We start from the raw sequence: 12,891 nt of genomic DNA on the forward strand, positions 1-12,891 counted from the left end.
CGCTCCCTTCGAGCGGCGTCGGCCACTCCATGAAACATTCATTAGCATCGATATCCAACCTAATATCCATTCCCATTGCTACATGTGAGCTGAATACGTCTTCGACGAGACGGTGCTCAGTCTCCTCGCCACATCCCGAAAACCCTTTCAACATGAGCGGACGGCATACGCACCTTAGAAAGTGGTGTTTGTATGCGCAGGGCCAAATTTCATGCTTGTGGGTGTTGATATCAAGCAACAGAAGGGCCCTCTGCACTCGTTCGCCTACTAGTATGTGCATTTTCTCCCGTAAAATTACACCATAGTAGTGCACTAGCGCACCAGTCACACACCGCGTTCACCAGCAGGCTCTCACCTACATTATCCTGAACGAAAATAATCAGTCATGATGGCTTTGAACTGGAGACCCAATAACGTACCGTAACCAGTGTTGGGACTCACGATTGACCTCGATGGGGCAATGTATGACCCTGTCTACGCGAGAAGGGTCGGAACATCCGCCAGGAAAGTCTAGGAAGACAGCAAGTCAGTACCGAGCGAGTGGATCATGAAGATACAGCAGACGTGCTAATGACGGACCACCCAACTCTCGTGGAACATTGACCGGACTCGGATCGCGCGAAGGCCTACCGCCATGTCGGAGGCTCACTCTAAACGCCATCACTAGCTCGGTCAGACAGTCGCTCTTTCTGAACGTGCTACTTACTGATGAAAAGACAAGGGACCGCGTCCCGTACACTGTCAAGAGGGATATCCCGAAGGCAAAGCGGCTCGGACTACCGCTCGTCTGCGGGCCACACGACTCGTGTTTGAGCACACGGACCTCGTCCGTATAGCCAAACTCGCTGCGCACAGCTGGTCGCTTTTAAGCAGTTCCGTTCACGTTGCCGGAGCGGTACATGTGAAGCCTCATCAACCGGATCGGCGCCTCGGTGGCGTCCGAGTCCTCTCTGGCTCTGTCGGACAAGCTCAGCCCGACCGCTCTCGAATGGGGAACAAGAGCTACTCACCGCAACATTGGTCTTCGACGACGGTATGCTGATTGAGTACCTCCTCACATCTACGGGAGTACCCTTCGCGCTGATCCTCCCATTGGGGGTCGCCGACCGGGCTGCCTGGGAGCGTCGCGGGTGTTCAGGTCCCCTCGGTGCTGCTGTTCCTACGTACGGCCAAACACCTGATGCCGATGTGCGGGCTGGCTGCCTTGAACTGCGGTGAGGGCGCTGCGTAGCCCGAGAACGCGTCCAGACGATCGAACCTGGATCGAACGTCACGGGTACGGTATGGATCTGACAGTGGCGAGTGACTCACCGAACGACGGGTCCTCCGAGCCTCTGACGGTACCCTGTTTCCAGCTCTGAGCTACAGTAAAATCTCTCTCGCGTCGCATGTTTCGCCTCATCTGTGGCTTTCGGGTCCCCGGGTGTAGGTCTGTAGGCTGCGGAGCATCGCGGGTTGCAGTGGATACCTGGGTGAGTCGCCTAGTGGTGGAGTAGCTCACGATTTGGAGGGAGGAGGAGGATCCGGAGAGGAATCCATTGATGTTCAGTTGGTGCGAGGTACAATATGTACGCCGTCAGAGTTGAGTTTGCTGGACATCGAGATCGGAGGAGGGAGCAAACCACCGTTCGCGAAGCCGCCGTGGTCAGCCACGCCGAGGTTCTTCCGGCCGAGCGCCTGTTCTCTCCCGCTTTCAGCACTTGCCCCGAAATTTGAACACCCTCTCAACGTTCTTTGTGTGTATCGCGCGACGCCCTTGGAAACTATGGCAATTTGTTGTAGCTAGATCCGCGATTATACACAACTTGCTCGCTGCTAATGCATGCACCTCGGCAGGACTCCGCTAGGCTTGCGCGCATCCTCTACATTGAACCGCTGCACCCTCCGCCGAAAGACCGGTGCTCACGGATCTCTTCGAGTCCTTTTCCAGTGAACAGCCTCAGAATGCTGCGTTAATTCCGCAACCATCGCATAGGAGAAGGATACATACTCGCCAGTTCTGTTCGTGTCCTGTGGCAAGAGGACGCGGGACCATGGGCGAGTAGCTAGCTCGTCGTATAAGCTTGAACGAGACGAAAATAGCGGAAGGCCGGATGTCTGTCAGGTGAGTAACCTCTGCTTCTCAGTTGACATAGCTCATCGTGCGGTAGTGCATCAGATTCATTCTCGGAGCGTAGTTCGTCGCCAAACGAGTGCACGGCGTGTCCGAGTCTGCCACTCATCTCATCTCACTGTACCATTTAAAAGGTCGTGGCTCGAGCGGCGTATTGAGGCTCGAGCAGTTCAGTAGGGAAGCATCTGCAGTCAAAAAACAGGTGCGAATGCGACGCCTCACCCAACTTCGGCCTACTCACCTTCGTCATGCTCGATCTCAAGCGTCTCTTTCGACGCATCGCGCGACCAGAAGCCCGTGCGGCAAGCGAGCTCTCCCCCATCTACGTCTGCGAATGGATGCCGGGTCATATCCCCATCTCAAGGCCGTCCGTGACAGCTCAGGCCGGCTCTTAGCGCACCAGTGTGCGCCGGTCGTGGATATCCGCCCTCGCGCGCGCGCCCAACATACGCTCGGCTCGTAAAAACAAGGCGAGGTGAGCGGTTCTTCTGTCCCGCGAAGTGCGAGTTCTAAGATTGCTTAGGCAGCCCGGGAAGCGGAAGGAGCCTCTGAGGCCTACGGAGTCGATGATGGTCGCCGTTCCCAGTGTAGAAGCGCCACGGACGTCTAGCGGGCCAGGCGAATCGTCGACGTTGTCAGGAGGGTAAGCCAGTGTTCCTTTATACCGATCGTGTACTCACCTTCGTGTCCTAAAGTGAGGCGTGGAACCGGAGTATGGCTAATCGGTGGATATATGGTCCTGGGGCGTTGGGGTCAGCGAGCTGCTCATCGGAGAGGTGCGTTCGCGTCAGACATCTCATGTCTGCACAGGTGATAAAGCGTGGCGTCCAGGTCTTTGGAGGTGTTCATTCCAGCACGCAGAGTAACGTAGGCGAATCACGCAATGACGCTTTATCGCATATGGCGGATGCCGAAGGCGCGTGTAGTACCTGGTTGATCTAGTACGAGGGTACGCCTATCTTGTTCTTTCTGCATTGACACGTCCTGACAGTCCTCAGGCTCTTAGATGCTCTCAGAATACCCGAACGAGCGGATGGACATTGCTAGTATCTCTAGGTATTCCGGCTTCGACCAACCTATGTGAGTGGTTGACGCTGCTTCGGTGGCATGTCGCCTCGCTGACACGGGATCAGGGGCATCAAGTGGAAAGATGTCTTGCGGAAATGAACGAGGCATGTTATTGCGTAATTGGAACCCCTTTCTGTGCTGATATGAAGATGTAGCTATTAGGACCGCCATTCCTCTCAACGCCGAGAGTCTACCCTCCCGCCTCACAAACACCGGGCCTCCCAGAAGAGCCTGAAGTCATGAATGGCGTCGATTCAAAGCGGAGTGCCGTGCGCAGGATGTGCATTTGACGACGCCGACGGCACCTGCGTCTGGCGATATGGTACATATGGCATACCATAGGTGCGTTGTTATACCCTAGACACGCGAGACGTGCTCAAAATTGAAAAATGACACAATACAGGACATCGAGCCTCGGCTTGTACAAGATTATCGTAATGTCATCTTAATCTCCTGTCACGCTCGAGTTTCGTGTACTTATCGAGGCCGTGCGCTGTTCGACTGGATCCACGGACCGAATAGCTGCCGTGGCGGTGCCGCAACACGTAGGTGTGTTTCCGTAAGAGGAAATCGCTCTGTCCACTTTGTCCGTGGGTATAAGGTTTTGTCACCCTCCTTCGCGCGTCCCTAGACGCCTATGTTCGGATGGAGGGGGCGTGGCGAGGATCAGTGCTCTCGTCGCCTCCCACTATCATGAGGGTCGTGTTCGCTTCAGCATGGCTCGCGTTTCTCAGCACTGTTTTCTTGACGGCCTTTGTCAGCCCAGAGCCGGTTTCAGCGTTCGTCACAACCAATCCTGCAAGGTGAGTCTTAGAAATCCATACGGTTTGTCACCGTTGAATGTCGCTGACGTTCAATCCCAGGAACACCTTCCGTGAACTCAAAGACACAGCGCAAGATGGAATGAACGGTGCGCTTGCACCCGCCTGTCAATGCATACTGAACCGTAAGCGATGCCACAGATGTTGTGATTGACCCCGGTCTACGACTTGATGACTCCGAAACGCTCAGTCAATTCTGGAAAGACGCACTGTCGCTTGGTCAGCGCGGCCAGGATTACGCAGATTCCCTGATTTACGACGTTGCCCACAAGGCGGATCCGACTACTGCCGTGCGACTTCACGGCATCCAAAACACCCTGCAAGCCATAATCCATGGCACGGAAGACCTGAAAGCGCTGATCGTCACACAAGTCCACGACGAATCGTTTGACGATTTCCAGCGTGGTATAGAGAACATCCTGGCGAACATCTTGGAGGAGTTGAAAGACCGGTTCCCTCCGCCTTATCATGCCCCGAACCACGCAGAGCGGGAGGGCAATGTGACACTGGTCGTCAACATCACAGAGGAGGCCCTAATCAAGTTTGGCGTGGAACATGGGATGTCGGAGGAGGAATTCAGGGTGCGCCTTGACCCGATTATGAAGAACGTCGAAGAGGTCATCGTTGCCATCGGTCAGTCGTCGTATCGTCTCACATCGTCGTGATCCCACATTGTACCATTGCCAGGTGATTTGGCGGAACAACACCCGTACTTGCTCGAGACCTTGCTCGTCTCTGGTGTCATGCTTATCATCCCTGAATCCTGGTTCCTTCGCCCGTTGCTCCGACTGTTCGGGATGTCCCCGAAGGTCCCGTCCAAGGTAAGAGTCAACCTCTTCACCGTCTCGATGCAATTGTACGAGGACATGCTATCCCCACATCGTTGACCTGTTCACAGGTTCCGTGGTGGCTTGGGCCCAGCGCACGTTCTTTGGCGGAACTATCCCGAAGGGGAGTTGGTTCTCGTATCTGCAACGCGCAGCTATGGGTCACTGGGCGCGGAAATCGATCAAGAAGACCATCCTCGGTTCTATCTTGGGTGGCATTGGGCTCATTGGCGCCATATTCGCCAGCTGTGGCTGTGTCTGAGATTGCTCAGGATCCATTATCTCAAGCGCGGTATATGCGGCCCGACTACAGTGACCCGTACCATACAAGAAGAGTCGTGCATGTTCTTGCAATTAGAGGTTGGGTTCATTGAGCCACGCAGTTGAAATGCCGCGTTCGTCAGCTTCCCAGACTCACAAAGTGGCCGCTCGGTGCGTATGTAGCATGCGAGCGCATACAAACGGGGATGGGGGCGATATCCTCGGAGTCGAGGTACACTACTTGTTTCGCGTTCTCGCTAGCCTAAGGTTGCGTGAGCCAAGTAACGTCGGGCGTACGTAGTCTCTTAGTCGAGGACAGCAGAGCACGCGCCATCATGATCCTTGTCCGGAGGCAGAGTCGCCACACCCAGGTGCGTCGTCCGTATCAGGAAGGCATATTAATGCTTCTGTTGTCTGCGGAAATAAGGTTCCGTCGACGTGAGCTTCCTTCGTGCGTCCCTTGACGCCCAGCTCCTCGTATTTGAGCTGAAGGGCGTGGCGGAAATGAGATCCCTTCTTGTCACCACCCACCATCATGCGTGTCGTATTCGCCTCAGCTTGGTTCGCGCTCCTCAGCACCACCCTGCTAACCGTCCTCTTCGGTGCCGAGCCGGTATCAGGATTGAGCTTAGCGAACCTTGGGAGGTAAGCATTTCTGGTTCGTCTTCGCGGGCGTCGGATGCCACTGATAAACGATAACAGCAACATATTTGGCGGATAAAAAGACGCTGTTGACAAAGCGCACGATGGCATGAACAGTACGTCTGCGTCCATTCAATGACTGCTTTGTTTGCGCGTGAGGCTCAGCGGCTGTACAGAGGCGCTTTCTGACGCCAATCATCATCTGGGCGAGCTCGACACTCCAGAACAATTCTGGGAGCATATGCTCGGCCATCATGCTCAGGACTACGCGGCGTCTCTCATCCACGAAGCTGTGCAAGAGGTTGACGCGACCGTCGTCGCCCAGCTACGCCACTTTCAATACGTGATACAGGTAGTCGTCTCTGACACCGAGCACCTGAAAGAAGTCATTGCACAAGCGGGAGACAAGCCATTCGACGAGATTCAGCATGGTATCGAGAAAGTGTTCGCAGACCTCCTAGAGGAGTTGAAGGAGCAGTTCCCCCACCGGACCAAGCGCCGGACCATGCAGAGCGCAGAGGGAACGTGTCTCTAGTCATCCGCAAAGCAGAAGAGGCTTTCATCAGGTTAGGCGTGCAACACGGGGTGCCAGAGAACCAGCTTCGGACGCATCTCGACCTGATCGTGAAGCACGTCGAGGATATTGTCGTCACTGTCGGTTAGTCTACCTCGTCGTAAGCCCTCATACCCTACGCTGTGATCTCACATCTTGCCAGGGGACTTAGCGGAACAACATCCCATCTTGCTCGAGACTTTGATTGTCTCCGGTATCATGCTCATCATCCCAGAGTCGTGGTTCCTCCGTCCTCTGTTTGGGCTCTTCGGCATGTCCACTGAGGGCCCCGTTGCAGGTACGGAAGAGCGTCATCGTCTTGTATCAGATCACAGCATGCTCACATCGTGGGTCTACGCAGGTTCCGCGGCGGCTTGGGCTCAGGGCCGCTTCTACGGCGCATACATCCCGAAGGGCAGTTGGTTCTCGCACCTGCAGCGCGCAGGCATGAAGGGCGCGTCCCGGTGGATCTGGTGAAGAAAGCTGTAGGCGGTTGCATTCTGGCTGGCGGCTTGTTCGCGGGAGCCTGAGATCGCGCGGCACTTATTTGTTATTATCCATTGTCTGATGTAGTGTATGTGGGCCTACTTGTAAATCGCACAACAACTGTATTCGGATTCAAACCGATGCTACCACGGAATAGACCTCGATATCAGGAGTCTCACTGGCAGCGCACACCCCCTATGCAGGGTGAAGTGGCGCTGGCCGGGGCTGAAGACGTCGATGAGTCTGTCAGGGATACGAGCACGGCGCGCGTGCACGCGTCTCTAGCGGACATGTTCGGCGATGTGCAAAGTCACCGCCATAAGGATTGACGAGCGTGCGACGAATCATACTTTGACGTGCGGATCGCTCATGGACAGAGGTGACGGTGTTCGCGGCGTGGCCAGTGTGGTGTCATTAGAGCCGCTGAAAGCGTACGTATGTCAGTGAAACCCGGAACCACAGGGATCGTATGCGCTTGCCTCGAGGTGATGTTGCTATCCACGGGGTTTGCGGTCGGGTCATAGGTCTCTACGGAGTGTTGGTCGTCCAGCAATTCCCGGACGTACCTTTCCATGTTCAGTCTGCGTTCACAGCAGAGCCGAGCATGAGCGAGTGCGTCTCCGCTCGGTAGGAGAGACGATTAACTCACAAGCCGCCTGTGCAAGATCGACGTAAGTGCCTGTTGCCGCGAAGTTCCTCCCTGAAAGCGCTCACCGGACGCCTGGACGACTTTCCCTCGTCTTCCCGCCCGTCCGGATTGGCGTCGCCGACAGAGCTGTGAGCGTCGCGTGGTAGGCCATGACTGGCATGAGAGCGTAAGTCGATGCATCGAAGCCAGGTACTTGGGCTTGAGTCGGAGGTGCTGTGTCCAAGAGATCGATGAGCCGCATAGCTCACTGCCGTAGGTGAGACACTGCATACCGTTATTTGCCAGTCACACTGCCAGTGTTCGTCAAAGCGCCGCATTAGTCTCGGCGTGGCGACATGTAGCTTGGTGTGTGGTCGTGCCAACGCAAGAAGGTCCCGGTGAGGAGGACCCCGTCCCTAATCCTAATTGCATTCTCGCGAGGTAGATTGCACCGATGACGGAAGCGGTCGCTAGTGCTTGTTCTTGGGCGTTGTCCTGCGTATTCTGTACTGTTCCCTGAAGGTCGGCCCAGTAAACCGTGGTGATGCCTACTCACAGATCGGAGAGTGAGGTGTTCGGAGTACACAGGTAAACGCACGAAACGACCGTCGGACGTAGGCTATGCAACACTCAAGCGGGTAGTTAAAATCAGGATAGCGACGACCATCCAGGTCTCTGGTGCCCGATGATGACGCGTCGTATTTGCACTGAAAGGAATCAGCCGACGCTACGTAGCCCGTGAAGCAAGTCGAACTCACTGTAGCTGAGCGGATGCCCTACATCGTGCCGCTCCTCAGGGCCCCGCGTGTGAGCCAACCTCTACCCTTCCGCCGGTTCCACGGTTCAGTCGTCAATGAGCGAGTGGCTCAACGGCCTCACAATCCGGTACAGGACACAAACTTGTGGTCGATCACTCCGATGGGTTGCAGGCCCTGACAACCGTCTTGAATAGCAACAGACGTTACAATCGAGGGGGGCGTATCAGGCGGATGTGAGAGAGCGTTGGTCGATGGAGACTGAGTCGGTCGACGGTCACGATGGTCGTCTGTGCGCACCCGCCGAGCTCAGGCTTCTTCCGAGCTCCTCTCGTTGTGAGCTATTGCATGGATGCCTCGACGCCCTATAGTTGCGGTGACTCGGGGTATTTCAATCGACAAAACTGTGGTCGTTCCAGAGTGTCATGGTAGTGAGTACCGACGAGCAAAGCCAGCGTGCGCTAGGCTGCCCCGCCGATATTCCCCGACCGCTTCCTCTCTCGTCTCAGCCACAGTCCCGTCGCTCCTGTCTCTCCTCCAGAACCATCCCTGATGCACCTGCCGGGCGATAAGCTGGGTCCACTACCATCGACCTTCCTCGTTCTCTTCACCGGTGAATATGATTACATCCCACGCCTTCCGTGTTTGCTGGGCCTGGGCGAGGCTCAAATTGACGAAGCGTTCTGCGAGAAGATGCGGCACCGTGGAAACTTAACGCATATATGCACACAGCCCTCGATGAGAGCGTGATATAAATGTACGAAAGGGACAACAGGAGCAAAGTGGAAGGGAAATCGTGCGTCAGGTACTTAAGTAGATTCTGCTTACTTGCGGGAATGACACGTCGCCGTCAGCCTGGTGTGTCTCAGTGGCGCGTAAATTCAAAATTGATCCAGTTGTCTGTGTGAACTATCGACAAGCATTTGTGAGGTCAGTCGATAGGAGACGTTCCAGCTGGCCTCTGTCATGACCATCAGGTGCGCTGTTTGCACATTAAACCATTGTTCGACCATTTACCGATCGTGCAGATCTCTCCGTGATACCGTCCTGTCGTTCCTACTTGCAACAGTCGATTTAGTCATCCCAGTTGGTACGGACGCACGTTACCTCCAGGAACACTGACAGGCTGGTTGTACACTTACAGTGAGTAGCTCTCATTGCGCGACCTAAGCCTCTCGCTCAAACATCGCCTACACCGTCCCGGCTTCCTATACTAGCAAACTGATGCATGCGTCCGGTGAGTGCCCAGACCCTACGCCGAGGTCGACGATGCCTCACCATTAGCGCGCCCTTTTACTCTGCCAGATTACACGACGGCGACCTTTCCGGGGTTCATGCGCTCAGGGGAGTTGGTCGAGTCATTGTTCGATGAGACGGCAATCTGCACGCCCGACAGCATCTTAAAGGCCGTGAACCCTCTCAGGAGACTCCCGGTGTGTACCCTCCGCACATTGTCAACGACGTAAAGCAGTGACCAGCAGGTGTACCGGACCTCATATATCATTTATAGCTGCCTTGAACTCCCCGATGACTCGAGCCGGACGTACATACGATGCTCGAGAAAGGCGATGTATTCCGATTTTTGTCAAGCAGAGGTACTTATGCGCTTCCTCACCCGAGGTCACTCCGCTGCGTTGCTAAGCGTCCCATCGGACAGTGAACCCATCTCTGCGTGCCGCCCGCATCCAATGCTCGCCATGCGACGTCTATGCTGGTGAGCATCGGAAGCAGGTGTGCGTGGCGGTTCGCGTCGCCCATGCTCATTGTTGCTCTCCAGGTGAGAGTTCTTGATGCTCCGGAACCTGTGGGGTGCACTGACAATGAACTTGCGCTCACAGGTGCCAAAGTCGACGAGCCTGTGCACGCCGCCGCTGGGCTCATACCGCGGCCACCTGAATTCCGCCGGCAGCTCCTGTTCGCGAGAGCCCTTTCCGTCTCAATTCGAGCGAGAAGAGGCTAGTTCAGCGCATCCCCGTATCAGCAAAGAGGTCAACAGCAAGCGATCGAAGCAGCATCACCGTCCTGGTCGACCGGGCGATCCCATAGCTCAAACATTCTCAAGACGCATGGGGTCCGTCACCCCAGATGTCGGTGTACAAGTACTTAAAAGATGGAGAGACAGGGCGGAAAAGGCCGTGTTCACGACATCATCCCGTCGCACTACGACTTCGACGAGACTGACTCCTCCAGATCCAGCAGTACGTAGATGTGACATGTATATAAATCAGCATCCAAAGAATCAGATACACTTCTGATATCGTAGCAGCCGGAAAGCGTAGTATAGAACCGTGGGCCCTCAGCACCCGGCGGTTCATATTCTAGACACACATGTATCGTACATTCAACCATATCCAGACAAGTCACCGTTTGTCCGCTGTAGTGGTATGGATCGATCGAAAAAGGTCACACAGCTGAGACCAATGTCCATGTCCCTCGTCCCTTCGAATTGGTCGCACGCGGTCTCCCATAGCACACTTCCACCCTAATCCGACGGCATCGCGGGAGCCAGACGAATGTCGGTAGGTATAGGGGCGGACTCTCGTTCTCAAATGGGGGGGAGACTGCAAATGAGCGCGCCAGTCATTCCGAGTCGCGTGACGGGGTGCAACAGACGGGTGGACGCGAACTTGGTTCCCGACGTCAAGTAGACGGCACTTACTTATTCTCGGTGTGCACGGCATCACAAGCGCTACCAATCGCTAGGCCGGGGTACACGAGAGCAGCGGGACAGTAAGTCACAGAGGAGGTCAGCGGTCGTGTTGGTCGACGTCCAGAGCAACGGAGAGCAACCTGTACGTCAGCGACGCCACCGTGTCTGCCCCGCCGAGATTCTTCCGAGTGTCTCTCCGCCACAAGAGCGACGGGGAGCTTACATCGAGCACTTCTGTTCTCACAACTCCAGCAAGCTCTCGTTTGAATTGCACTCTGACCTGGCTGGATGCTCGATACACCACTAGTCGACGCATATCAGCGGAATTTCGTCCGCACACGCTAGCCACCGGCAGACACTCCTTCGCTGAACAACTCGGGCGGATTCTAGGTCTCCTACGGTCCTGTTCCGCCATTGCACATGACTGTGCTGCTCGCTCTCAACGATCTTGGACTAGACGAGGGATCTCGACTCGACGGCTCGAATGTTCTCTGCAGTCTTTGACGAGAAGACGCGGTGTCATGGCCGACTCGGAGCAATGATACGTCCAACTTGATGACAGCCTGAGACGGTTCTCGAGGCGGACAATGCCAGATGCTTGGACAAAACGGGGAGTAGGTGAGTAGGCTTTTGATCACAGCGCGTATGACCCGGCGTTGTGACACCACTCTCCTTCATGCGCGTCCGCGCACCCAGACTGGACGAGAGCAACGTGCTGACTGCGTTCAGTGACGAAATGTACCGTGGTCGGGTTCCCGTACAGGGGCGGCCGGTAGCTTGATCGTACCTCTTTGGAGACTTGCGAGTCGCGACAGCGACGAAGCGAGCGGGACGGCGGGAAGAACGGATAATAGGTGCCAGTGAGCAAGTTCTAACTAATTATGTTCAACGGACTCCTTGATGCGTCTTCCTGTCGCACAGCACGTCTCCACAAGTTAAGGAAGATCGTCGTAGATACATATATGCACATGGTTAGTGCTGGTCCTCGCTGGATACGTGCTCAGCGGGAGATAGCTCATCTTCCGAAGTTCCAGCCACCCGGATCCGCTGTCTAATGTACGTACTGGGTTCGAGGCATTCACTACAAAAGAAGGCAACGCGTACCCAGAACTGTTCTGGGGCTGTAAACCGATCAATACCACCTACAATTCTGGGATCTCCGCAGATTCGTGAGGGAGGAACGGCGTCGTGGCCTAGCTCCGAGATAAGTATATCTCTCCCGTCTTCCAGCCACTATCGGCTCGTTCCTACAGCTCAGCGACGATGGGGCCGAACGCGCGAACGCATATATGCAGATGTAGAACTCGTGTCTTCCCGCTAATTCACTTTTTCGATCAGGAAACGGTTGTTGTTACTGACTTTGACGACGAGCCCGCAGCCTCCCAAGATCGCATATAGGTCACTGGCGTCGAAGGCGAGCCGCGACTTGTTCTGTCTGAAGGCTGATTCTCAACAGTGAGCCAGGCGCAACACCCATGAAATCTCCCGTATCTGCTGAGTGCGAGGATGGTCAGCTTGATGCTCACTCACTGAACCTCGTCGTGCTCATACCTTTTCTCCTAGACCTGCCATCCGTAGATCGTGATAGCGCCTCCGTCAACTCAGCGAGCCGTAGGTACGCTAGTCAGACGCCATACCTTGAGAGAGTTTGGGATGCTAACCGCAGACCATTCTTAGCGAGGCCGGTGACGCTCGCAGCCGTCTCAAAATCGCCGGACTCGAAACTGTGCGTCCACCTCAGACAATCCCGGAACTCTGGTGCATCCAGACCTGAATGGTCCTATCGAACGAAGTGGATGTACGCACTGCGCACTTCGTGACGACGCACACCGACCTCAAGTGATGGTGCCGAAATATACCTGCTCAAACGGCGCCGACTGGTATCCTCACGATGATACTGATGCGCCCGACCTTATCAGGTACAGAGCGCGTCCTGTGCGATAACCCCAGGTCTAGCACGCAACAATATCTGTCACAGGCCATGGACACTGAGGGACGTCGATCCGCGGTTGGCTTCGCTCCTACCGGTCGCCCGTCGGCATTTTTTTTCCTTTGCGGCAGTCCGAGCTGCAGCTTTCTCCCGCTCT

General features: G+C 55.5%; 5 protein-coding genes across 5 annotated transcripts; all 5 read left to right on the forward strand.

Annotated features, from left to right (window-relative positions):
• Window positions 1-990: 990 nt before the first annotated feature.
• Window positions 991-1,378, forward strand: B0H18DRAFT_536553 (uncharacterized protein). The gene is made up of 2 exons (XM_048038508.1): window positions 991-1,298; window positions 1,356-1,378. Exon 1 carries the CDS (start codon window positions 1,036-1,038, stop codon window positions 1,216-1,218), a length of 183 nt encoding a protein of 60 aa, XP_047890940.1. The 5' UTR covers window positions 991-1,035; the 3' UTR covers window positions 1,219-1,298; window positions 1,356-1,378.
• Window positions 1,379-2,361: 983 nt separating this feature from the next.
• B0H18DRAFT_1121218 (uncharacterized protein) lies at window positions 2,362-3,280 on the forward strand (the record flags this gene model as incomplete). The annotated part of the gene is made up of 8 exons (XM_048034292.1): window positions 2,362-2,439; window positions 2,509-2,588; window positions 2,637-2,756; window positions 2,809-2,889; window positions 2,945-2,980; window positions 3,056-3,062; window positions 3,120-3,193; window positions 3,247-3,280. 8 exons carry the CDS (start codon window positions 2,362-2,364, stop codon window positions 3,278-3,280), a joined length of 510 nt encoding a protein of 169 aa, XP_047890941.1.
• Window positions 3,281-3,874: 594 nt separating this feature from the next.
• B0H18DRAFT_956494 (uncharacterized protein) lies at window positions 3,875-5,091 on the forward strand (the record flags this gene model as incomplete). The annotated part of the gene is made up of 5 exons (XM_048042460.1): window positions 3,875-3,984; window positions 4,045-4,091; window positions 4,144-4,635; window positions 4,690-4,823; window positions 4,924-5,091. The coding sequence occupies 5 exons, from the start codon at window positions 3,875-3,877 to the stop codon at window positions 5,089-5,091; spliced, it is 951 nt and encodes a 316-aa protein (XP_047890942.1).
• Window positions 5,092-5,588: 497 nt separating this feature from the next.
• On the forward strand, window positions 5,589-6,868 carry B0H18DRAFT_1019927 (uncharacterized protein). Its single transcript, XM_048029465.1, has 5 exons — window positions 5,589-5,735; window positions 5,793-6,209; window positions 6,251-6,390; window positions 6,449-6,583; window positions 6,647-6,868. The coding sequence occupies exons 2-5, from the start codon at window positions 5,974-5,976 to the stop codon at window positions 6,760-6,762; spliced, it is 627 nt and encodes a 208-aa protein (XP_047890943.1). The 5' UTR covers window positions 5,589-5,735; window positions 5,793-5,973; the 3' UTR covers window positions 6,763-6,868.
• Window positions 6,869-12,195: 5,327 nt separating this feature from the next.
• B0H18DRAFT_536692 (uncharacterized protein) lies at window positions 12,196-12,639 on the forward strand. Its single transcript, XM_048038510.1, has 4 exons — window positions 12,196-12,218; window positions 12,269-12,313; window positions 12,368-12,419; window positions 12,482-12,639. Exons 2-4 carry the CDS (start codon window positions 12,280-12,282, stop codon window positions 12,576-12,578), a joined length of 183 nt encoding a protein of 60 aa, XP_047890944.1. The 5' UTR covers window positions 12,196-12,218; window positions 12,269-12,279; the 3' UTR covers window positions 12,579-12,639.
• Window positions 12,640-12,891: the final 252 nt, after the last annotated feature.

Source organism: Fomitopsis serialis (assembly GCF_022376445.1).
Source record: "Fomitopsis serialis strain Sig1Antser10 chromosome Unknown B0H18scaffold_58, whole genome shotgun sequence".
NCBI classification, from domain to species: domain Eukaryota; kingdom Fungi; phylum Basidiomycota; class Agaricomycetes; order Polyporales; family Fomitopsidaceae; genus Fomitopsis; species Fomitopsis serialis.

What these genes read in the sequence shown, in the direction of transcription:
- B0H18DRAFT_536553 (XM_048038508.1), top strand. Translation starts at nt 1,036, where the DNA reads ATGCTGATTGAGTACCTCCTCACATCTACGGGAGTACCCTTCGCGCTG.
- B0H18DRAFT_1019927 (XM_048029465.1), top strand. Translation starts at nt 5,974, where the DNA reads ATGCTCGGCCATCATGCTCAGGACTACGCGGCGTCTCTCATCCACGAA. An exon ending in CTAGAGGAGTTGAAGGAGCA is followed by an intron (nt 6,210 to 6,250) that starts GTTCCCCCACCG and finishes TGCAGAGCGCAG; the next exon opens with AGGGAACGTGTCTCTAGTCA. An exon ending in CACTGAGGGCCCCGTTGCAG is followed by an intron (nt 6,584 to 6,646) that starts GTACGGAAGAGC and finishes GGGTCTACGCAG; the next exon opens with GTTCCGCGGCGGCTTGGGCT.
- B0H18DRAFT_536692 (XM_048038510.1), top strand. Translation starts at nt 12,280, where the DNA reads ATGAAATCTCCCGTATCTGCTGAGTGCGAGGATG. An exon ending in ATCTGCTGAGTGCGAGGATG is followed by an intron (nt 12,314 to 12,367) that starts GTCAGCTTGATG and finishes CTTTTCTCCTAG; the next exon opens with ACCTGCCATCCGTAGATCGT. An exon ending in GTCAACTCAGCGAGCCGTAG is followed by an intron (nt 12,420 to 12,481) that starts GTACGCTAGTCA and finishes GACCATTCTTAG; the next exon opens with CGAGGCCGGTGACGCTCGCA.